Source organism: Scyliorhinus torazame, chromosome 19, assembly GCF_047496885.1.
Source record: "Scyliorhinus torazame isolate Kashiwa2021f chromosome 19, sScyTor2.1, whole genome shotgun sequence".
Taxonomy (NCBI): Eukaryota; Metazoa; Chordata; class Chondrichthyes; order Carcharhiniformes; family Scyliorhinidae; genus Scyliorhinus; species Scyliorhinus torazame.
In genome coordinates, this window is record NC_092725.1 from 128975539 (window position 1) to 129000752 (window position 25214).

At 46.0% G+C, this 25214-nt stretch overlaps 1 protein-coding gene across 1 annotated transcript in view; it reads right to left on the reverse strand.

Annotated features, from left to right (window-relative positions):
* Window positions 1-25214, reverse strand: part of cped1 (cadherin-like and PC-esterase domain containing 1) — a 345650-nt gene that overhangs the window by 34308 nt on the left and 286128 nt on the right. The window contains exons 17-20 of the mRNA XM_072485221.1: window positions 19659-19795; window positions 14650-14870; window positions 10731-10832; window positions 6629-6716 (exon numbers count right to left, since the gene is read on the reverse strand). Of these exons, the coding sequence (XP_072341322.1) occupies window positions 6629-6716; window positions 10731-10832; window positions 14650-14870; window positions 19659-19795 (548 nt within the window). The remainder of the gene's footprint in view (window positions 1-6628; window positions 6717-10730; window positions 10833-14649; window positions 14871-19658; window positions 19796-25214) is intronic.

The following is a 25214-nucleotide window of genomic DNA, read 5'->3' on the forward strand; positions in this document are numbered from 1 at the left end:
AATACACTCCTCTAAAATGTTATCTCCTGATGCCTATCTGTTTTATTCTGTCAGGCACTGTGAGGGGGAGGCATTTTGTCTGCTGGTATGTTTATTTTTGTCAGAGGGAGGCGGAGCTATACAAACGGATGAGACGTGAGGTGAGTGATTGACTAAATTTCACAAAGTCAATGTTCTCAAACTCTTCAGCTTTATTCCACTTTTTCGTGTATCTTTTATGAAAGTCAGTACTTCTCTTCATACACACACACACCAAAATAGTGCACAAAATCTATTCAGGAACAAAACTTTAAAAGGTTTTCCATATTCATGAATTTTATGAAAAGGCGCTTGAAAAGTCAGCCCGAGTTTCTGTTTCATTTTAAGAAACCATCAGAATTTCAATGCCATTGATATAAATGACTCTGGAGACCTCCGAATGATTGATAATCAGTATTCAACCAAGTGAGCAAGTGAAAACCTGTGCAAGGTTAAGATGACCTTGTGAATGACTCTTATGACAAAATCAATCGGTTGAACAAGTGAACCTTTTGTTGACCCTATCCTAACTGTACATATTTCAAAATTTCTATAGCACAATACAAAAGTTAGCGAGGAACAACTTTTCTAGTCCGATGACTGTGAATGCTTATGCTAAATTCCACTGAACAAAATAATTTGCAGTGTTATTGGGTTAACAATTTCAATGTGTGGGAACACTTTCAACTGGCATTCGATTTAGGAAAATTATTTTGTCATGAACCGGTGGTTCGACAGTAGAATAATTTACTCGTATAAAATTTGTGAAATCTAATGCTTAGCTTTCTTAAATCTAAAAGCTCCAAGATATTGCGAGACCTTCATAGTAATAATCTCATAATCTTTATTATTGTCACAAGTAGGCTTACATTCACACTGCAATGAGGTTACTGTGAAAATCCCCTAGTCGCCACATCTGGCTCCTGTTCAGGTACACAGAGGGAAAACTCAGAATGTTCAAATTACCAAACAGCATGTCTTTCGGGACTTGTGGGAGGAAACCGGAGCACCCGGAGGAAACCCACGCAGATATGGGGTGAACGTGAAGACTCCGCACAGACAGTGAATCAAATCGGGAATTGAACCTGGGGTCCTGGCGCTGCAAAGCAACAGTGCTAACCACTGTGCTACCGTGCTGCCCACAGCACCTTTAAATAAAGCTGATCACATACAAGCCTCCATTTTCCAAGTTTTGGACAGAGATGTTAACTTCATCCGGTCAGAATTGATATTAACTGGAATCTGTTTTGGGCGGCACGGTGACGCAGTGGTTAGCACTGCTGCCTCGCGGCGCTGAGGTCCCGGGTTCGATCCCGGCTCCGGGTCACTGTCCGTGTGGAGTTTGCGCACTCTCCCCGTGACTACGTGGGTCTCACCCCACAACCCAAAAAGATGTGCAGGGTAGGTGGATTGGCCACGCTAAATTGCCTCTTAATTGGAAAAATATAATTGGGCACTCTAAATTGCAAAAAAATAAAAATTGGAATCTGTTTTTAGATGGCAGGACAATTCCCACATAATCTGAACAAAACAAAACACACACACACACTTTTAAATATAGGGATTTGCCATTAACTATCTCCCCCCCCTCCCCACCTACCTCAATGAATATTCGGCGGCTGGCAGTGTGACGCCGCGGCTGCACGATTTATAACAACTGTATAAAAACGAGAACCTGGCGACCTCTGAATGGGACATTGGAGGTGAGCGCTCCATTTGCCATTACCTTCCAGGGTGCTAGTCACAGAGGGGGAAGAGTAGAGGACGCGGGGGACCCAGTTAAAGTTCAATTTGGGGGTAGGGTTCAATATCGGCCTCTTGGGTGGGTCGCTCACAGGCCTCAGCGGCTCTTCATGGCTGTGAGCCTCTCAGTTTAAAGGCGGCTGGTAGGCAGGCAGCACTTCCCGTGTCCACCTGGCGGCCGCTGAGGGACTGCCCTTCCAGAGCGAAAATTGGGTGGGAGCAGGTGAATCCATAGGGCCGACACTGGGGCAATGAAGAGGTTCTTGGGTGGGATCCATGAGATGCCTGCTTTTGGGTGCTGCAGTGCTACCCTCCTGTGTGTGTATGTGTGTGTGGCTGGTGATGTTTTGCTCACAGAGAGGGCAGTGTCGACAGGCTGAACACCCCCAGGGACTCTTGCGTGGAAGGCCGCAGGCTGCACTCCTGACAATTTTCTTTCCTTCAGGTGCACGGGGGCCCCAGGGCTCCTCCCTGGGATAGGGGCAGCTGAAGTGAGATTCAGAAGTCCTGCCGCCCTCTGGCGCTGACATTCCTGGATTCCTACTCATGCCTGCACCATGCAGTTGAATTAAGAGATTCAATGAAGAATGCAGGAAAGCCCGCCAGGAGCAACACCAGACACACCTAGAAATGTGTTGTCAACCTGGTGAAGCTTTTGCACAGGACTACTTGTGTGACAAACAGCATAAGCAGCAAGTAATAGACAGAGCTAAGCGATTCCAGAATGAACCAGTCAGATTTAAGCGCAGTCCTGCCACATCCAGCTGGGAATGGCAGTGGATAATTAAACAAGAGGAAGAGGTTCCACAAATATCCCAATCCACAACGATTGAGGAGCCCAGCACATCTGTGCAAAAGACAAGGCTGAAACATTCGCAACAATCTTCAGCCAGGGGACGTCCGGTGACGGCGGGCGGCAGCCGTACATTGGAGGGCTCCCGTTCGGGAACGGCATTTTCGGGGTTTAACGCCCGGTCCCAGGGGTAACGGAGGCGGCATAAGCAGGGAGAAGGCACAGTGAAGGGAAATGTCGAAAATAAGTTGAAAAACGGCTGTGAAAAAAACGGCTGAAAGTCCGTCAGGCAGTGGAAAGGTCACCGCGGGAACGGCAAGAAAAGTGGGGGCTGGGGCACCAGAGGAGGCCGCATTGCCCACAGCTGAAGAAATGACGATGGTGATGGCCGCGGAACTCGAAAGGCAGTTTACAAAACACATGGAGGCGATGAGGAAGGAGATGGGGGCTGTATTGAAAGTGCTGGTGGAGGAGGCGATTGCCCCGGTGAGGGCGGCAATATTGAGCGCAGTGGCGGAGGTGCGGGAGCAAGGCGAGGCGCAGAAGTAAGTGGAAGAGACATTATTGTAGCACAGTGATCAACTTACGTCGATGGGGAAGGAGATGCGGAAGGTGATAGAGATCAACGAGGATCTGCGAGCCAAAATGGACGACTTGGAAAACAGATCCAGGCGACAGAATCTGAGGATTGTGGGTCTGCCCGAAGGGGTGGAAGGCCCGAGGCCAACTGAGTATTTTGCCACGATGTTGGCGAAGCTATTGGGGGAGGGGGATGATCCGTCCCGATATGAACTGATCAGGCTCATCGGTTGTGGAGGCCTGTACCAAAGGAGAATGAGCCGCCAAGAGTAGTGACTCTGTGTTTTCGTAGGTACAGTGTGAAGAAGAAGGTCCTGTGCTGGGCAAAGCAGAAGTGGGTTGTGCAGTGGGCTGGAGCTGGTATAAGCATATATCAGGACTTTACGGTGGAGCTGGCGAGGAGGCGGGCTGCCTTCACCCAGGTGAAGAAGGCACTGTAAGGTGCAGTGCGGCATTGTATACCCAGCTAAGTTGAGGGTGACCTACAAATCCAAGGACTTTTATTTTGGGACGGCGGAAGCAGCGGAGGAGTTTGCGAAGGCAGAAGGACTGTGGCTGAATTGAGAAATGGTCGTGTACCGTTGTAGCCTCATGTAACTGTATTTTTTCACTACCTGCTGGTGTATGTGCTAAATGAGCCAACGTTGCATATATTTGGACAAGGGAAGAGATGGGACTTTCACTTGCAATGATGGTTCTTTGGGGCTTGGGTGTGTATGCGGGGGTTGTGTGCTAAAGGGGATTTCTTGGTTTTCCTGGGACCGGGCAAGGGGGAAAGAGATCCGGGCGGTGGCCTCCACGCTGGCCGGTTTAAGCCGGCCAGTGAGCGGGAGTGAGGTGGGGGAAGGGGCTGAGGCCATCGGAGCCTGGCAGAACAGGGCGCGATGAGTCTAGCTGGGGTGGAAAGTTGGGGGGAAGGAACAGAGGGTTGGGGGGAGGAGTTTTATAAGAGGAAGTGGAGGGGCGGAGTCGGGGAAGGAGGGGGGGGGATTACAATTCATGGGAATCATTTATGGTACTCTTTCGGGGATTGGATGGCATTGAATGTTGGGGGGGGAGGGGGGGTGGACTCTATAGGTCAATGGTGACCATAGGCGATTCCTGATTCCTATTTCTTTTTTTTCCCTTTGTTTTTCCCACCTTGAGAGGGTTTGTTTTATTTGATGCTTAAATTGTCAGGTTGGCAGTTGTTTGGGGTGGTGGGAGGATGGGATCATTGTTGTTGATAAGGGGATTGACTTTGTATTTGTTACCGTTTACTGCTTGTTGGTGGGGTGTAAATTCAGAAGAAAATGTGAAAATGGAGAATAAAAATATTTTGAAAAAAAAACAATCTTCAGCCAGAAGTGCCGAAGTGGATGATCCATCTCAGTCTCCTCCGATGGTCCCCAACATCAGAGATCTCAGTCTTCAGCCAATATGATTCACTCCATGTAATATCAAGAAATGGCTGAAGGCATTGGATACTGCAAAGGCTATGGGTCCTGACAATATTGCGACAATAGTACTGAAGACTTGTGCTCCAGAACTTACCGCACCCCTAGCCAAGCTGTTCCAGTACAGCTACAATACTGGCATATCCCCGGCAATATGGAAAATTACCCAGGTGTGTCCTGTAAATCCAAGTCAGTTAATGACCGATGTATCAGTCTGCTCTCCATCATCAGCCACATAATGGAAGGAGTCATCAACAGTGCTATCAAGTGGAAGGATTCAATGGGAAACGGGTGAAAACTCTCCACTGGTTGGAGTCACACCTGGCAAAAAAAGAAAATGGTTCTGGTGGTTGGAGGTCAATCATCTCAGCTTCAGGAGATGCTCATTGTAGGAGTTCCTCAGGGTAGTGTTCTAGGCCCAACCATCTTCAGCTGCTTCATCAATGATCTGCCTTCCATCATAAGGTCAGAAGTGGGTGTCATGATATTCAGGTAAACATCATAGCACATACATACATACATACTGATGGACAGATCAACGGACCAATCAACACACCAATCAACACACACAACACAACAGCCTATCACAGGCAAGAGCATACACAGTACAAAACAGGGAACACGACACTTCCTGGGCACTCGAGCAGGAGACGGCTCAGGGCACAGAGCTCGTTACAAGCCACTCAGACATCCACCATGTGCTGAGTGCCACTACAAGATAGAATTAGGAATAGGTCCACAGAATCAAGGGTCATGATCGAACCTCAGTAAACAGTTTACCAGTGTAAATAGATGTTTGAAATAAAACTGCGTTGTACCATTCACAACCGTGTTGATTCATCTGTGTAGCAGAGTACCCAACACTTCAGTGGGGATATTTGCAGATGACTGCACAATGTTGGCCCCCCCCAAAGCCTGTCCACCATCTACAAGGAACAAGTCTGGAATGTAGTAGAATACTCTACACTTGCCTGGATGAGTGCAGCTCCAACAACACCCAAGAAGCTTGACACCATCCAGGACAAAGCAGCCCGCTTGATTGCTCTCCCTTCCACAAACATTCAAACCCTCCACCACCGACAAACGGTGGCAGCCATGTGTACCATCTACAAGGTTCCTTAAGCACCACCTTCCAAACCCACGACCACTACTATCTAGAAAGACAAGAGCAGCAGATACCTGTCCCAAAGAATCTATCATTGTGCACAAGGTACCTAAAATAAAAAGTCAAACTGACTTTTTCAAAACCCCATCCCAATCAACAAATCCTCAAATATTATTTGAGCGTGTCGGCAGTTTAAGTTTGCGGCCCCATTAAATTTTATTATTCAGTGCACACGCACTTAAAGGGGCCTACTTGTGCATAACCTGTGCAGCTTAGAGGGAACTTTTCAAACAAACTCTTCCACTCAGTAGGTTTAATGGAGTTTTAATCTGGAGATTTAATATAATCAAGCTCATTTTATATACTTCAAAGTGGAGGAGCGCAACATCGTTTTTATTCACCAGTATTGGGTGTAGCATGGCCGTGATCTGCTAGCTTTTGTGTTCACAGTCTCCAATGAACTTTCCAACCACAGTGGATGGAGTTTGAAACTATTACCCCGAATGATTGATGCAGAGGCGAGACTGGAACATTTGTGTTGCGTTGGCTAAATAATGCAGTATCACTCAAGATTAGATTAGCGGCTGGGCGGCAAGGCACACAGTGGTTAGCAGAATGGCGTCGAGGACCCGGATTCGATCCCGGCCTCGGGTCACTGTCCGTGTGGCGTTTGCACATTCTCCCCGTGTCTGCGTGGATCTCACCCCCACACCCCAAAGATGTGCTGGATAGGTGGATTGGCCACGCTAAATTTCCCCTTCATTGGGTTAGGGTTGGGTTGGAAAAAAAGAATTGGCTACTCTAAATTTCTTTTAAAAATGGATTAGATCAGTGAAAAGAAACCAGTTTTGAGGAAAATGCGCAATCAAAACTATTATTGCAAATAGAACATCTTGTGGTGAGGTACGGGACTGTGTAGTATAAGCTCAACTGCAAAAATAATAGTTTGCTTACCAAAGACAAGGATCGGATTCCATCCACTGGCAGGTGAAATCCCATTCCTATAGATTTTATGATTACAAGAATATTCAACAGGTTCTTTCTGCAAAATATAAATTGTGACAACAAAACTAAGATTTACGGTTAAATTAAATTGTAGTTGTGTACATTAACTCAAAAAGTTATAGAGTTCAGTGGACTTATTTTTCACTCCGGAGATTTGGGATGGATTTCTATTGTCCCTTTTGGGGAGTAATTGCTCTGATAGTTGTGGTTCTGGACCAACATTCCCAATCTGGGGATAGTGCTTGTGACAGGAACCAACACGAAGGTGGCACCTGGTTATGGTATTTTCAATAAGACTCCAATACACTTTTCAATCATCACTTCATAGATTCATAGAACAAACAGTGCAGAAGGAAGCCATTTGGCCCATCGAGTCTGCACTGGCCCACAGTAAGCCCTCACTTCCACCCAATAATCCCTCCTAAACTTTTTGGACACTAAGGGCAATTTAGCATGGCCAATCCACCTAACCTGCACGTCTTTGGACTGTGGGAGGAAACCGGAGCACCTGGAGGAAACCCACGCAGACACGGGGAGAACGTGCAGACTCCGCACAGACAGTGACCCAAGCCGGGAATCGAACCTGGGACCCTGGTGCTGTGACAGGAACCGATTGATGGAGTTTGCAAAGCACAAGGTGCATCCCATCCACAACTTTTATTTAAATTCATTTACGGGATGTGGGCATCCCTGGTTAGGCCAGCATTTATTCCACCACCAACATATATTGGCAGCAGTGTGTATCTTTTACAAGACGCACCACCAAGATGAACAAGAGCAGTAAATGCATGTATTGCTGTCCCTTCACTGTCGCTGGGTCAAAATCTTGGAACTCGTTTCCTAACAGCACTGTGGGTGTACCTACACCACATGGACTACAGCGGTCAAGGTGACAGCTTACTTGCCACTACCTACTCATGGGCAATTAGGGATAGGCAATAAATATTGCCCACATCCCATAACTTAGAAAAAGAAACAGAGGTTCCATCCAGTAAAAGGTAAATCAGGACGTATAACATAATTTCTCATACAGAGAGTGATCAACATTCGGATTCATAGAAGTAGTGAGCAAAACATTCCCGGGATCATTATGAAACAATTAGGGGCAGAAATGGCAGGGATTCTAAGGTCCTTCTGCTTTCCCCATCCACAAGTGATCATGTTAACAAAATGCAAAATGATCAGGTTTGAATGAAGATTTCTTTGGTAACAACAACGTATATTTGAACAGCCCCTTTAACGTAACGAAACATCCCAAGGTGCATCACAGGAGGGTGAACGTTTAGCATCGAGCTGCATCAGGAGTTATTTGGTCAAATGGCCAAAAGCTTGTTCAAAGAGGTACATTTTAAAAAGTGTTGTAGAGGAGGAAGGCATGTGGAAGTGGAGTGGATAACCAGGGAACGGCAAATATCTATTGCTCCTGTGCAAAGATGACATGCAAATTTGTGAAAAAGTATTCCATATTTTTGAAGATCACCAACTCGGTGAAAGACGCTCGTTGGTCTGCCTGAAATCTGTTGGTCTCCGAGTGTTGCAGGCTGGCACATTCCAGAGCCCAGTACTATATGCTGAGGGATGCAGTCAAGCTTAGGGCAGCCGCCGCAGAGGCTGTACCCTAACGCAGAGTTCTCCTGTACCCTTCACTTCCTCGTTATCAACCACATGGCCAATTTTCAAATAATCTACAAAACTCTGCATCACGCCCCCTATATTTAAATATAAATCATTGATGGACACCATGACCACACAAGACCCGACTGAAAGTACCCTTCCTGTCACAAAAGCACTTGTCAACCATTAGCTATTGCTTCCTGCCGCTGAGCTAGTTTGGATCCTTCTTGCTACTTTTTCTTGAATCCCATGAACTTTTAATTTACTGATCAGTCTGCCACGTGGGACCATGCCAAAAGCCTTGCTAAAATCCATGCAAATGCACTGGCCTGAAACGGCCCTCCTTGTTAACTCCTCAAAATGATTCAACCAAGTTGGTCAGTAATGATTTTTCCTTGACAAATGAAATGAAAAATGAAATGAAAATCGCTTATTGTCACAAGTAGGGTCAAATGAAGTTACTGTGAAAAGCCCCTAGTTGCCACATTCCAGAGCCTGTTCAGGGAGTCTGGTACAGAAATTGAACCATGTTGCTGGCCTGCTTTAAAAGCCAGCTATTTAGCCCAGTGTGCTAAACCAGCCCCAGGTTGGTTTCATGTCCTTGATTAATCCACCCCTCTCTAAAATGATGATTTTCTTAATTTCTCTTCTAAAATCCCTCTCTCCTTCGCCTCCAACAACTGTGAAGAGCTCATTAAATTATTTACCACTAAGATTGAGACAATCTGATCAGTTGCCCCTGCCAGGCCTCTCCCTTTCACCAGCCCAATTGGGCCACACGTCCTTTAGTGTTTCCCGAAGTCGCATCTTTTTCGACTTGCTCTCCTATCTCACCTCATGTCCTCTGTGAGCTCATCTTGTTCATGAGGCCCACCTCCTGCGAATGTGAACGCCTGGCCAATCAAGCACTTTGCACAACAAAGTGGTGGCACTTCCACATTTCCAGTTGGGAATGAATGAGGACACGGAAGTCCTCATGACATCAGGATTATGACCAGGAATTGAAATCCTACACTGTGTGGATTTTCTCTTCCCATTTCCCCGAACTAGTCTATATTATACAAATCAAACAATTGTATAGGTTCCGTTTTTACCCCCTGAAAAGAATAACAATATCTTAGTTGACTAGTTTAACGATTAGTCATCATAGTTTTCATGCGACAGAAGATTCCTTGCACAGAATAAAGTCAAAAGTTCTGTATGTGCATTTGGAAATATTTTGATATAGAAACAGCTGCTTAATGCTGACAAAAAAAATATTTCAAGGGATGTGGGTGTTTCTGGCTTGGCCAGAATTTATTAACGGTCAGGACTGTGTGGGGCTTGGAAGGGAACTTGCAGGTGGTGGTCTTTTCATGCGTCCGCTGTCTTTGTCCTTCAAGGTGGTAGAGGTGGTAGAGGTTTGGAAGGTGCTGTCGAATGAATGTTGGTGAATTTCTTCAGTGCATCTTGTAGATGGCATGCACTGCTGCCACTGTGCGACAGTGATGGAGGGAGGAAATGAAGAACAAGCTTTGGATAGGAGGTGTGTTAACTGCCACATAATTTGCAGACTCTGACCTGCTCTTGTAGCCACAATATTTATAGGGCTAGTCCAGGTCAGCTGTTGGTCCAAGGTTATCCCCAGGATGTTCATAGTGGGGGATCCAGCAAACGTAATGCCATTGAATGTCAAGGCGGGCTGGTTAGATTCTCTCTTATTGGAGAAGGTCTTTACCCAGCACTTGAGTGATACAAAGGTTATTAGCCCAAGGTTGAATGTTGCACAGGGCTTTCTGCATACGGACTCAAGAGTGCTTCAGTATCGGAGGAGTCCTCAAGGGTGCTGGACGCACATTGGGGATGTGTGTGCAATCATCAGCGAACATCTCCACTTCTGACCTTATGATCCAGGGAAGGTCATTGATAAAGATGGTTGGGCCTAGGGCACTACCCTGAGGAAGTCCTGCAGCATGTCCCGGGACTAATTTGATTGATCTTCAACCATCATAACCATCATCCTTTATGCTAGGTATGGCTCCAGTCAGCGGAGAACATTCCCCGATTCTGATTGGTTCCAGTTTTGCTGTGGTCTCTTGATGCTACACTTGATCACATGCTGTCTTGATATCAAGTGCACTCACTTTCACCTCATCTCTTGAGTCCAGCTCTTTAGTTCTTAAATTGCACCATGGCTGTAATGAGGTCAGAAGCTGAGTGGCCCTGATGGAAACTAAACTGAGAGTCATTGAGCTATTTGTCCATCAAAGAAAAAAGTATTGCAAATAAAATTGACGAGTAAGAGACACTAATTGTACCGAGGAGATATCAAAATATGCAGGGAGGGTATAGTAGAAATAAATGTATGGATACCTGTATTAAACATAAATTTCAGCACAGCAGTATCTTCTAATAGACATCGTATATAAAACCTAAAACTTTACATGTTCTGCATTACCTTTGTAATACTTTTTGCATAATATGCAGGTGACGTGTATTTAACCACTGCACACCACCTACAACCAGAACGGTCTGATCATTGTTTTCTAAGGGTTGTGACCTGAAAGCAAAGACAGACAGGGTTTTCAAATTACAGTAACTGCATTGCATTGTGTATATTTGCTCACAATCTAATTTTCGTTATGTGATACATTTACAATTTACTAAACCTTTTAAAGGCAAGTTATCAAAATGTTCCCGGTGATCCACCTAGTTACCTTTGGAATTGGATTTGCTCAGTGCAAATTTACTGAATGATTTTATGACAAAGTATAGACCAGCAAGATCTCAGGTTTGTTGTTCAGATGGTATCATCCAAAATAGTGGTATGGACTCTTCAATTGATTATAATGGACATTCTTAACCAGGGTTCTGAGGTCTGACCAGAGGTGAGTATTTGGTTGTCAGATAAAGATAAGACCAACAAGACTTTGTTGCCCTTCATGTTAGAATGGCTTGCTGTCATTCTCTCGTTTTGGCACAAATTTGGGGACGTAACACGTGGCTGTTGGAAATTGTGGCATTGTTCATAATTTCTCCTAACAGCTGCCAGCGAACAGCTTCAGAATTTCATTGTGTTTTTAAATACCCAAGCTGCATTAAAATGAAGGAATGCCTGAGATTCTGCTACCAGATATTAAAGTCAATTTTATTAATTTACCATTGTATGAGTAGTTTTATTTTGACCTGCAAAGTCACTGCCTAAATCAATAGCTAGTTTCTCAGTTCTCACAAATGTTAAAAAAAATGTCCAATTTGCTTACTTGGGTGGATGGAAAAGATTGTTGAGGGATAAATATTGCCCAGGACACCAAGGATAACTTCCCTATTCTTTTTCTTTTCCCAACTAGGATCATAAAACTGATATTTGGTCAATATGACATTGCTGTTAGTGGAAGTTTGCAGTGTGGAGATTGGCTGCCGTGCCTCCATTACAATAGGGTGACACAGTGGTGAGCACTGCTGTCGCACAGCGCCAGGCACCCAGGTTCAATCCCAGTCTTGGATGACTATGTTTGTGTGGAGTTTGCACTTTCGCCGCGTGTCCGCGCGGGTTTCCTCCGGGTGCTCTGGTTTCCTCGCACAGTCTAAAGATGTGCAGGTTGGGTGGATTGGCCATGCTAAATTGCCCTTAGTGTCCAAAAGGTTAGGTTGGGTTCCGGTAACGGGGATAGGGCGTGGGGGTAGACCTAGGTAGGGTGCTCTTTCACAGGATTGGTGCAGACCCGATGGGCCAAATGCCCTCCTTCTTCACTGTAGGCATTCCACGATTCTAACAGTACTTCAAAAGCATTTAATTGGCTATAAAGCAATATGAGATATCCGGCAGTATTGAAAAGTGCTATACAAAGGCAGGGCTTTATTTTATCTTGAGTGTCACAGGCATAATCAAATATACAAACAGCACCTTAAATTCAGTATACGATAAAATAGGCTTCACTGTCGTAGAAAAAACATTTCTGAAATGTAGCACTTTTAAAATTCATAACATTTAATTAAAATTGACTTTTGTCGCCTAACAGTATTTCTAGACATTGAATAAAGTGACTGAGCCACCAGGAGCAATTTCAGGTCTTAAATCAGTGAGTAGTTAATTCTCACTACAGGCAGTCCGATGTAATTACTTAACCAGATAGTCTTCCAGTAGTCAGTGTCAAAGCCCAGATGTGAATAATACCTATTTAGGAAAGGTATTGGCGGGACTTCCAATGGCGGCTATGAAGGAGTAGGTCGCACATTTGGTGGCACTCGCTCGGGTCGGAACTTTGGACCTTTCCCTCCGATTTTATGTCGGATCTGATTTGGAAGATTGATGTTTGATGCAACTGTGACGAGGAATCCTACCTCAGTGCATGGAGAGGCAGACCAGGAGTGCTCGCAAAGGAAGAAATAGACGGTGAAGGCTTGGGCTGAGGCTGCAGCGGGAGACAGCAGGGCGGACGACCGGAGTTCTGGCTCAGCGTTCCAGCGGTCGACAGAGCAGCTGATGCTGTTTATACAGGAGGGCTTCGCCAAGCAGAAACAGGAATGCTTGGACCCGATTAAGGAATCGATTGCGCGGCTGGAACTCAGACTGGATGCTCAAGACCGGGCGATCCAGAAAGTGGAGAAGGTACTGACTGAGCAGGAGGAACATCAAACAGCAGTGGAGTTGGAGGTGGGGATGCTGAGAGACCAACAGAAAAGGCTTCAGGAGAAGGTGGAGGACCTAGAGAACAGGTCCCGCTGGCAGAACCTGAGAATCGTGGGTCTCCCAGAGGGATCTGAAGGAACAGACGCAGGGGTATACCTCGTGGGTATGTTCGAGAAGTTACTGGGGAGGGGACGTTCACCCGACCATTGGTGGTGGACAGGGCGCACAGAGCGCTAGCGAGGAAGCCGTGTGTAGGTGACACCCCCGAGAGCAATGGTGGTGAGATTCCACAGGCACCTGGACAAGGAGTGTATCCTATGGTGGGCCAGGTAGACAGGGAGCTGTAAATGGTAGAACAGCGTCCTGCGTATATATCAGGATCTGAGCGCAGACGTGGCCAGGAGAAGTGCAGCATTCAACCAGATAAAGTCAACCCTTTTCAAGAAGAAGCTTAAGTTCGGACTGCTGTATCCGGCCCGTCTTTGGGTCACTCACGAAGAGTAACATTTCTACTTCGAGTCGCCCGAGGAAGAGATGGACTTCGCTAGAAGGAAAGGGCTGGTAGTGGACTGAGGTGTTTGGACTGAACTTTGCTGCAGCGTTCATGTTTAAAAAAGTTTTTGTTTTTGGACGTTATCTGTAATACCTTCTGTATCGATTTGGGGCCTGCGGATGAGCTGTGTGAGTTAAAGTTTGCATTTGCACTGATGAGGGATGGAGGTGTGAAGTTTAGATGTTGGATCTTCTTTTTGATTTTCTTTGTGTTTCTTTTGGGCAGTTGGGTTGGGATTGTTGCATATGCGTGTCCGAGCGGGGAGGAGTGGGGTAGGGAACAATAGGTGTAAAAATGTCTGGCACCATGGGCGGGGGCTACCAAGCTAGCTGGGCGCGAACACTCTGGGGTGCGATTCTCCGAAATGGAGACAATGCCATCGCGTTTCACGATGGCGCGAAATGGGTGCGGGCAGTAGCGATTCTGGCACTCACAGGGGGCCAGCACGGTGCTGGAGTGGTTCACGCCGCTCCAGCCTCCCTTCCCGGTGCCAAATGGGCACCGCACCAACCCGCGCATGCACAATTGGGCCGCACCAACCCGCGCATGCACAATTGGGCCGCGCCAACCCGCGCATGCGCAGTTGGGCCGCGCCAACCCGCGCATGAGCAGTTGGGCCGCGCCAACCCGCACATGCGCGGGGGACTTCCTCAACGCGCCGGCCACGACCTAACATGGTGTGGGGGTTCAGGGGCCGACTGCGTAATAAAATAGCGCCGGGGCTGGAGAGGCCGGCCCGCCGATCGGTGGGCCCCGATCACGGGCCAGACTACCATCGGAGCTCCCCCCTCCCCCCTGCTGAAGGAGCGCTTTCCCCGCCCCACAGGCCGCTCCCGGACCTTACGCGCAGAGTTCCCGCCGGCAGCGACCAGGTGTGGACGGCACCGGCGAGACTCTGCTTTTCCGCGCGGCCGCCCGGCTCATCCAGGCTGGAGAACCGGCGGCCCCGCCGTGTACAGCGGCCCATGACTGGCACCGCGCCAAATGCGGCGGTGCAAATGGTGCCGATTCTCTGCACCTTGGAGAATTGCGCGCCGGCGTCAGGGCGGCGTGGCGCGGTTGCGGCGATTCTCCGGCCCGGCGTGGCGCCCTCTGTCTCCATTTCGGAGAATCACGCCCCATATTCGTGAGGTGGGGAACAGAGAAAACTGGCGAGAGTAAAAAATTGAAATAAGGCTAAATTTGTAGTACCTCTGTATAAGCTGCTCCAAAGTCCTTTCAAATGTAGGCCTCTGATTTAAACTCAGCCAGAACTGGGGATAATAAGCATAGCTGGTGATTGTCTTTCCTCCATTTAAGTTGGAATAGAATTTAGTGTCATGAGCTTTGTCCCATTCCTGAAGAGTTTCATTTACTTCCTCCATAAGGTAGTACATCATTCCCCTGTTGGTTGAATCTCCAATAAAAAGAACCTTATGGGCAGAAAAGAAAACTGCATCAGAGGATCAGCGGTAACAATGGGATTTTCACCCATGGTGAACGGGCCCAGAAAATTGCTCCCATTGTGCTTTATGCTTACTTTTAACTTTGGGAGAAATTTGGCGAGCATGGACAAAATAAATTATGGATCTGTTAATAGAAGTATAAAATCACAAAATCCTATAATACTCAGGCACAAAGCACTTTTATTCCCAGAACATGGATTATTATGAGACATTAACACAAACCCGTCGTTAACTTGCAACTTAAAGTAACCACCTGCCGGAAATAAAGATAAAAATTCAAATAAGAATGGGCAATGTTGAATTAGTGTCAGATCTTTGGTCATGCAGTAAAGTGGTATTAGTATGTAATAATTCTTTACCATTTGGCACTGTGTCTTCTGGAGAAATAAAACATCCAATTATGTATTTTTAAAATCCGCATGATGGGCCGGGTTTCACGGCCCCACCACAGCAGGGGCGGGGCTGGAAAATGTGGTGAGCTGTTCAAAAGCCCATTGACTTCGGCAGAACCTGAAAATCCCGCCGGCAGAAGGAGCTGTAAAACATCACCCTATGAATCTGATGTTGTTCGTGAAATTCCTCCTCGTGGTGTTCTTTGAGGTTCTAATCCTAGGAGGGCTGGTGTAGTCTTCACAAAGACCACAAAAAGCTTTTGTATTGAACAAAGCTAAATATTTGTTTACACTACTTAATTGGATTCGACACTTACTGTTAGTTAATTAACCGTAGATAATAAATATACAATCTACACTCATCTGCTACTGATCTCTACAGTAATACATTAACTATGATCTGCTCTCACTCACACTATCTTTCCTACAGTCTCTAGGGAACACCATTGTGGGGCTGGACAGAGTCGGGACACCCTGATGCCTGCGTGGTGTGAGTGGCGGGGGATGACCTGACCATTGAGTGGAGGGGGAGGTTGGCCCTTTGTGTTGGAGGGTTGAGGGTGTTCCGCTTTCCTGTTGGTGGTCCCGATATCCATGGTGGGGCCTTTAACCGCACTTTGAGATTGCCAAGGGGCTGGTTTAGCTCACTGGACTAAATCGCTGGCTTTTAAAGCAGACCAACGCAGGCCAGCAGCACGGTTCAATTCCCGTACGAGCCTCCCCGAACAGGCGCTGGAATGTGGCGACTAGGGGCTTTTCACAGTAACTTCATTAAAGCCTACTTGTGACAATATGCGATTTTCATTTCATTTTCATTTCAATGCAAATTTAACAGATTGGATGTACAAAATATAAGGGGCGGACTTCTCCCCTCCCCATGCCGGGTGGGAGAATCGCCGGGGCACCACGCGAGTCCCGCCGCGCCGCCCCGACACCCGCACGCGATTCCCCCCCTCCCCCCCCCCCAACCAGCGCGTCGAGAAACACGCCTGGCCGGGCGAGCGGCGATTCTCCGGCCCGTATGGGCCGAGTGGCCGCCCCAACACGACAAGTTCCCGCCGGGGCCGTGCACACCTGGCCGCTGCCGGCGGGAACTGCGCGGGAACGCTGGGGAGGTGGCCTGTGGGGGGGGGGTTCCTACACCGGGGGGGCCCTCTGATGGGGTCTGACCCGCGATCGGTGCCCACCAATCGGCGGGCCGGCCTCTCGAAAGGAGGACCTCCTTTCCTCCGCCGCCCCGCAAGATCCATCCGCCATCTTCTTGCGGGGCGGCCTCGGGGATGACGGCAACCGCACATGCGCGGGTGACATCATTTACACGGCGCTGGCCACGTCATTTACGCGGCGCCGCTTTTTACGCGGCGCCAAGGCCCAGCGCGCGTAAAATACGCGACGCCGCTCCTAGCCACCCGGGGGCGGGAGAATAGGGAGCTGGGAGCGGGTTCCGACGCCAGAGTGAAACACTCCGGTTTTCACTCTGGCGTCGGCACTTAGACTCCATTTCGGAGAATCGCGCCCTCGGGCACATGGACCATTGGGGATGTAGAGGCATCATGAAGGACATGTTCGATACTGATCAACCTGTCAATTCCATTTTTGGACAGTTGCTATAGCTCTATAATATAAATTAGAGTTTAATGCTGCACCCACAAAATGTTGGAACTAACCTTTGGAGAGTTTGATAAAATGTATGATTGGGGGTAACTTAGTTTCCAACTTCTGAGGAAATTTGAAAGCATAAACTCTATATTCTATCAGTTGGTTACAATTTGCAACAATTTTAAGATTTGCAAGTATGGGCGGCACGGTAGCACAGTGATTAGCACTGTTGCTTCACAGTGCCAGGGTCCAAGGTTCAATTCCTGCTTGGATCACTGTCTATGCGGAGTCTGCACGTTCTCCCAGTGTCTGCGTGGGTTTCCTCCGGGTGCTCCGGTTTCCTCCCACAGGTCCTGAAAGACGTGCTTGTTAGGTAATTTGGACATTCTGAATTCTCCCTCTGTGTACCCGAACAGGCGCCGGAGTATGGCGACTAGGGGCTTTTCACAGTAACTCCATTGCAGTGTTAATGTAAGCCTACTTGTGACAAAAATAAAATATAATAATAATCTTCGATGGAACCACAAGATCCTGCCAGTGGGAAAGGCCAGAAGATTCTGCCTCAATCAGGAAAATTACAGGAGAGAATTTAAAAAAGATAAAAGGTTATGAGAAAAAATTAGCAGGCAACATTCAATTGAACCCTGAAACATTTTATAAAAATACAGGGGAACATTTGCTCCCCTAGTGCCATTTCAAGCACTACGCAAACTATATTGGCTCCTCAAAAGGCACAGAGGACCCTGGGCTGCTACCTGCTCAGCCCGTGCTGTGCTTTTCAATGATATTGGTTTGCATCTCTTTCTATCCTTGGAACCCTCTTCCCAAACACATTTTTCTCCCCATAAAGTGTAAGTGGTTAGCTAGGAAAACATTGGTTCTATTCAGGGCCAAAATGGAAATCTTCATGTAGAAGTAGAGGACATGGATGCAGAGGCAGAGGACATGGATAAATGATTAAATGAGTACTCTGTATTTGTCTTCAAAGAGAAAGAGGTTGTTTGAAGGCTACATGAAAAGAGTGGAGGGATGTTATGGGCAGGATTGTAATAGATAGAAAAGACATACTATAAAGCATTACTGAAAGTTGGAAAGTCAGCTTGTCCGGATAAAATGCATCCTAGGTTCCTGAAAAGAAGAAAATGGAAAAACTGGTCACAATCTTGGAATTCTCATTGGACAGGTTTAGTGCTGGAGGACGGGGTGGTTTGGGTTATTCCAGGTGTGCCAGCATGGATTTGCTAAGGCAAATCATATCTGACTAAAGTTGACTGAATTCTTTGGCGCGCCATTGAATTATTTGGGAAGGTTGTTCGAGATGATTCAGTAGATGAAATATATATTGACTTTCTGATGGCATTTGACAAAGTGCGATGCACAAGGTTCATTAAGAAGATGGAATTATAGGGAAAGTGATGGTAAAGATATAAAATTGGCTCAGTGACAGGAAGCAAAGTGTCATGGTGGATGGTGCTTTTCACACTGGGATGCTTGTTAGTCGTGGTGTTCCCCAAGTGCCATATTTGGGTCCATTATTCTTTGCAATTTCTTGAAAGGAATAATCCAATTAACACTCTTGACATTTTTATTTAACCGTAAGGAAACAGTTAATACGTGTTAGCGGAAGAAATTGCTATATGTGTGTCAGAATTGATATAAGTAATAATAAAGATGTCTCAAGTATTATAACAGCACGGGCCAAGGGAAAAAACAGCAGGCAAGGGGTTGAAATGTTGGACCTTAAAGAAAAGTCACCTGCACTGGAGATAATTCAATCATCTCACAGGCCAATAGGATAAGAAAGGAGACCCACGTCACAGAAATCATGGCTCCAGCCTGTCTGTAGGAGATTCATTGTCCGGCCCAGTGCAGGGGATAAAAACACATTAACACCCCATCCAGAAGTTCAGGGTAAAGGAAATATATTGAACAGAATCCAGGAGATTGTAAAGATGCATTGTATTAGCTGATCGTTTTCCCATTAAAGGGACCAGAAAATATGCATACTGATCACCTTGTATTGTTCCGACTGAATTGATGACGCCAATGCCTACTTGTAAATCTGAAATAACCTTAAATATATATGCGTGTAATTCTGACTATGATCAGAGCTGACTTTTGCGAGCTAAGGCTAGCAGCAGAACTTGTCTCTCCTGTGTGCACACAGCAATTCCGAATAAACGCAACTTTTAAACTCCACTCGGTCGAGACCAGACTCTGAGCTTTACTTCCCTCCAACACTATGAAACTATTGCTCTTTAAAATCTAGATGCAAGTGAATAAGATGCAAGTAAATTGACAAAATAATATCCTTATTACGTCCAAGAATTAACTGCAATCCAATCAGCTGCTTCAAAATTTTGACCGATTTATTTTCTTTGTCATGCAAGCTATTTTCTACTTGTTAATTCCATCAGCCATAGGGGTGGGACAACCCACCATAGCATCTCCCCCTAAAATAGAAATAAAACTGCTCCACGATTAACTGCAACAGGAGAATTATTTTGTTTCAGTTTTCTTCTTTCCCTGCGAAGTAGTTCCATCTCCATTCAGCACAATACAGTGCGGTATCGCCGTGTTGTATATCAGTAGAATGCATTGTCAAGTTGGTCAAAGTACTATGTTAGTTCATTAGGGCATGGCTTTCCATTAAAATTTAATTCATTATATGCAAAAAGCACTGAGAATTTCTTGTCATATTTATTATTCTACTTTGAATAATATTGTTAACGGTAATGAAAAGTCACATGGAACATGCCCTTACCCTCCTTCCATTCATACACTGCTGAAGTTGACTTTTGGTCGGTGTGAGGTGTTGACATTTGTCTGGCTGCCAACGTGCCTTCTGCCAGTCACAAGTTTGGTTGTCAGAGCAGCTCAGACATGGAATAACCCACTGCCCTGAAACAACAGTATAAAAGAATCCAATGATTACATTCATTTTTGACCTCTTGATAAGATTGGGATCGTTGGTGCACCATTATAGCATACAGTTAAAATCGCAGAGGAGGATGCCATTGTCCCCTGTTTTGGAGCAAAATGAAATGAAAATAACTAATTCAGAGTATTAGGACCCTCACCTGAATGATGCTACACTTACACCTAACGCCGTATTATTTTGAGCTGTTCTTGGTAGCAGCCTGTAGCAAATCGCAGGCTCCTTTGTGCATGATACTGAAGGGCCTGAGGCCTATTTTACAAGCTTGTCCTGGAAATTGTAGAACTGATGGGCATGCTGTAATCAGATTCTACTCTTCTTCTGCAGCCTACTCTGCAGTCCTCAAAGCTGGCCACCATTCCCTGTGTTAATGTACAACCAGGGTAACACACCTGCTCCTCCTGATTCCATAAATATCTCGCGTTCTGCTTCTCAGGACATTTTATTCCACGCTTAACCAGTCAGGCCCCCCTCCACCCCCATCCCACCCACCCCTGAAGATTGGAAGTGACCCTCACATCAGTGTCATAACTCACGCAATAACAAAGCCTTGTGACTTCCCCCCTTTTGATTCACGTTTAGTTGCAGGTGTGAAATGGCAGTACTGTTGAAAAGATCACAATAGAGTAATACAATAAGCTGGTTCATTTCATTTAATAATCTGTCAGCCCAGTCATCTCAGAGTACATTTTGAAAATGGTGTTACACGCAGGACTTTGACAAAAGATGCTTTCCTGATGTATAATAGGCAGGGCGATCAGGCCACCTGCCAATGGAATGACGAGAGGCCCAAACCATTTTGATGGTCAGTCCTCATTTGTGTATGATTGGTGAGCTGCCCATGAGGTTACAGGCACTAACTGGGACTTCACCAAACAAGAGATTTCCAGTTGTCCAAATGTGGAACTCGCCATCATAAGGAGTGGTTGAGGCTGATACCTGGGTGCTTTCAAAGAGAAGCTAGTTCAGTACACAAGGGAGAAAAGCAATAGGAGGATATATTGATAGTCTGTGAGATGAAGTAAGGTGGGGGAGGTTTGTGTGGAGCATCCAAAAAGACGAGGTGTTGGGTGTCTTAAAAAATATTAAGGTAGATAAGTCCCCAGGGCCTGATGGGATCTACCCCAGAATACTGAAGGAGGCTGGAGAGGAAATTGCTGAGGCCTTGACAGAAATCTTTGGATCCTCACTGTCTTCAGGTGATGTCCCAGAGGACTGGAGAATAGCCAATGCTGTTCCTCTGTTTAAGAAGGGTAGCAAGGATAATCCAGGGAACTACAGGCCGGTGAACCTTACTTCAGTGGTAGGGAAATTACTGGAGAGAATTCTTCGAGACAGGATCTACTCCCATTTGGAAGCAAATGGACGTATTAGTGAGAGGCAGCATGGTTTTGTGAAGGGGAGGTCGTGTCTCACTAACTTGATAGAGTTTTTTGAGGAGGTCGCAAAGATGATTGATGCAGGTAGGGCAGTGGATGTTGTCTATACGGACTTCAGTAAGGCCTTTGACAAGGTCCCTCATGGTAGACTAGTACAAAAGGTGAAGTCACACGGGATCAGAGGTGAGCTGGCAAGGTGGATACAGAACTGGCTAGGTCATAGAAGGCAGAGAGTAGCAATGGAAGGATGCTTTTCTAATTGGAGGGCTCTGACCAGTGGTGTTCCACAGGGATCAGTGCTGGGACCTTTGCTGTTTGTAGTATATATAAATGATTTGGAGGAAAATGTAACAGGTCTGATTAGTAAGTTTGCAGACGACACAAAGGTTGGTGGAATTGCGGATAGCGATGAAGACTGTCAGAGGATACAGCAGGATTTAGATTGTTTGGAGACTTGGGCGGAGAGATGGCAGATGGAGTTTAATCCGGACAAATGTGAGGTAATGCATTTTGGAAGGTCTAATGCAGGTAGGGAATATACAGTGAATGGTAGAACCCTCAAGAGTATTGAAAGTCAGAGAGATCTAGGAGTACAGGTCCACAGGTCACTGAAAGGGGCAACACAGGTGGAGAAGGTCGTCAAGAAGGCATACGGCATGCTTGCCTTCATTGGCCGGGGCATTGAGTATAAGAATTGGCAAGTCATGTTGCAACTGTATAGAACCTTAGTTAGGCCACACTTGGCGTATAGTGGTCAATTCTGGTCGCCACACAGGATGTGGAGGCTTTAGAGAGGGTGCAGAAGAGATTTACCAGAATGTTGCCTGGTATGGAGGGCATTAGCTATGAGGAGCGGTTGAATAAACTCGGTTTGTTCTCACTGGAACGACGGAGGTTGAGGGGCGACCTGATAGAGGTCTACAAATTTATGAGGGGCATAGACAGAGTGGATAGTCAGAGGCTTTTCCCCGGGGTAGAGGGGTCAATTACTAGGGGGCATAGGTTTAAGGTGAGAGGGGCAAGGTTTAGAGTAGATGTACGAGGCACGTTTTTCACACAGAGGGTAGTGGGTGCCTGGAACTCGCTACCGGAGGAGGTGGTGGAAGCAGGGACGATAGTGACATTTAAGGGGCATCTTGACAAATACATGAATAGGATGGGAGTAGAGGGATACGGACCCAGGAAGTGTAGAAGATTGTAGTTTAGTCAGGCAGCATGGTCGGCACGGGCTTGGAGGGCCGAAGGGCCTGTTCCTGTGCTGTACATTTCTTTGTTCTTTGTTCTAACACAGGCATGGATTTGTTGGACCGAATGGCCTATTTCTGTGCTGTGCAATTGTATGCAAAATGAGCAGGGAATGAGGTGGACAATTTTTCAGGTGAATCCCAATGCACTGCTTGCCTCAGGGAAAACAAATTTTGCAGAGAGGGCATCAAGCAGACATTAGGTCCCTTATTGGCATAAATAAAGTGAATAATCCCTGTTTATGGAAGAAAACTTCTTGCTAATTGTATGGCCTTTGGCAATGTGGCAGGCATTGATTCCAATGAGAAGAGGATGTGATCCATAAGCCAGATTTTTACCCTGTTATTCAAAAGTCTCTGGCTGGACTTTACCAGCCATTTGAGGTCAGTTTGGGGAACGAGGTGAGCAGTAAAATGGTGAGGGAAGTTAGCGGGGGGGGGGGTACCCGAAATCCTCTCACTGACAGTTATTTTGCTAGCGGTACAGTCAGCCCTCTCGTTCAGAGGCCAATTGAGTTGATTAAGTGACCAATGAAAGGATCTCTTCCTGCCTCCATTGGCATTTGGCCAACATGTGTGTCGCGTGGGGAGACCGCCAGATAAACCTTGGTGGGCTCCGGGAGGGCGTGTCCATCGCTCCTCCTTCTTTCTCCAGGTGCAGTGATCCTCTGATTGGCTGGCAGCTCTTGGTGGTAACCACGCCAGCCTTAATAGGGATGGTTGCCCCAGCAGCACTTAACTGCCACTGGCAAGATATAGCCCCGGGTCCTGCTGAAGCAGGTTGTTGCTTGCTTTGAGGCCTGTCAGCAGAATTTGTTTCTCCCCCCAGAAAAAACATTTTCCATAAAATTTGTTAAAATGCATTGCAAAATATTCTGACTTGAAAATTAAAGAGTGCAGTAAAATCCAACTTGTCTCCATACAGTGTGTTCCATTCTTAGGTGCCTCTATAAAATTGCAATACTTTGGATATTCACAAATGTACTTTCCATGTGAGGCATACGGTTGGAGGGCAAAAACATTTCAATTTGAATACTCACAGACTTCAACTTGTCTCCATACAGCATGTTCCTCTCTTGAGATCTCTCAGTGCAATTTCAATACTCTTGATAATTACAACATACAGCCAGCCTGAGGGGTTCTACAAATTTTCTGACTCCCCTCTTAGGGAGCGGCCTTTCTCTATTGTGCTTCTGTGGTGGCTGCCCCACAATTTACTGTATCCCTCAGCACATAGTCCTGGGATCTTGGAGTGTACAGTCGGCACTTTACACTCGAAGACCAGCAAGTTATAGGCAGAGAAAAAAAAATGTCTTCCAGCGGGATGCCTGCCACCACTAAATTTGTCACAATATTATTGTGCTGGAGACATTCTGAGGCATTTCACACCTCCTTTAAGGAAGGGTGGCCATGAAAATCCACATTGCCCCCAGCACTCTGATTAGATCAACTAATCAGCAATTACATTCTTAGATGTTTAGAAATTTCAGGGACTTCCAGTCTTCACTGGCGGGCCAGGGGCACAATTCACATGCATCATGGGAGTAATTCATTTGGACAATGTGAAACAAGTACTCAAGAGGGACATGGTTTGGGCTGTGTGTATAGTTTCTCTGACTGCTTGTTACAGAATGTGAGAATCCTTTAATGATAATCCAAAGGATTGCTTTCAGAGGACTTCATAATGACTACAACCTCACGTTTTTCTGGATGACATTGAAGACATTGGGGAGATCCGGTAGGAGGCAGGCCTACCATAGTTTAATAATTTGACCAGCGAGGCTAGGGTAGGAAAACTGCCAATTTTTATTTTTCTCATGTTCTCTCACTCTCGAGATGGAATGACAAGTCTTGACTAAAAGCACACAATGGCGCAATGGAGCAAAACTTCTGTTTGCCGAAACAAATATTTTGTGCTTTCTTTTCAAGCCATTGCTGCATGGTTTTCCCTATAACCCCATCCTGCCACGCTACAGCATCCTTCTTGCACTAGCCATTCTGTATACACCTGGTGGCAGCCAGATCATTTTCTTCCAGTGTCTACCATTAATATTGATGTTTCCAAGATGTTGGTATGGTGATTAAACAAGTGGGATAAATTGCTGTTTGGTTGACCATAATTTTCAGTTTAGGTGTTTTAAATCATTCCGGTTTGGTAGCTGTAACAGCAATGTATTAAAGATTATGATTGTCTCTTTTTTTTTGCAAAAGCCAACATTTGGACAAGACTGAATAGTAAAATATTAAAAGAAGGCAACTTTCATCTTGTTATCTACTAATTGAAAACTGAACATGATGATCTAGTGATAACAGACCAATTTTACCAATCACTGCTCCACCTTTCTTATGCTACCAAGCATGTAAAATCTTATATTCTTCAACTACGTAAGGTGAATCTAGCCAACAAAGACATCTGGAATTTCTATTGGGGTTTTCTAGCAAATATCTTTCCCACCAAAGTGTTTTGAAGGTTCAAATATAAATTGCAGTCTTGAGAATTTAAATCCAATGATTAGTATTGTCAAGGAGCCTCCTTATTCTTCTACGTGTATTTCAGCTTGGGTCTGTTAATACATAATTCAATCACATCTTCCTTTAATAAGATATGATGGCAGAAACTACTGTCAACTTATTTGTCCATGACATACATACTCCTGCAGAGAAGAAAGGCATTGAGGACACAGTTTAAATGATATATAGTCAGAAATTTGATCTGTGCTTTACAACGCACAACAGGGATTTCCTGCTAACAACAATTT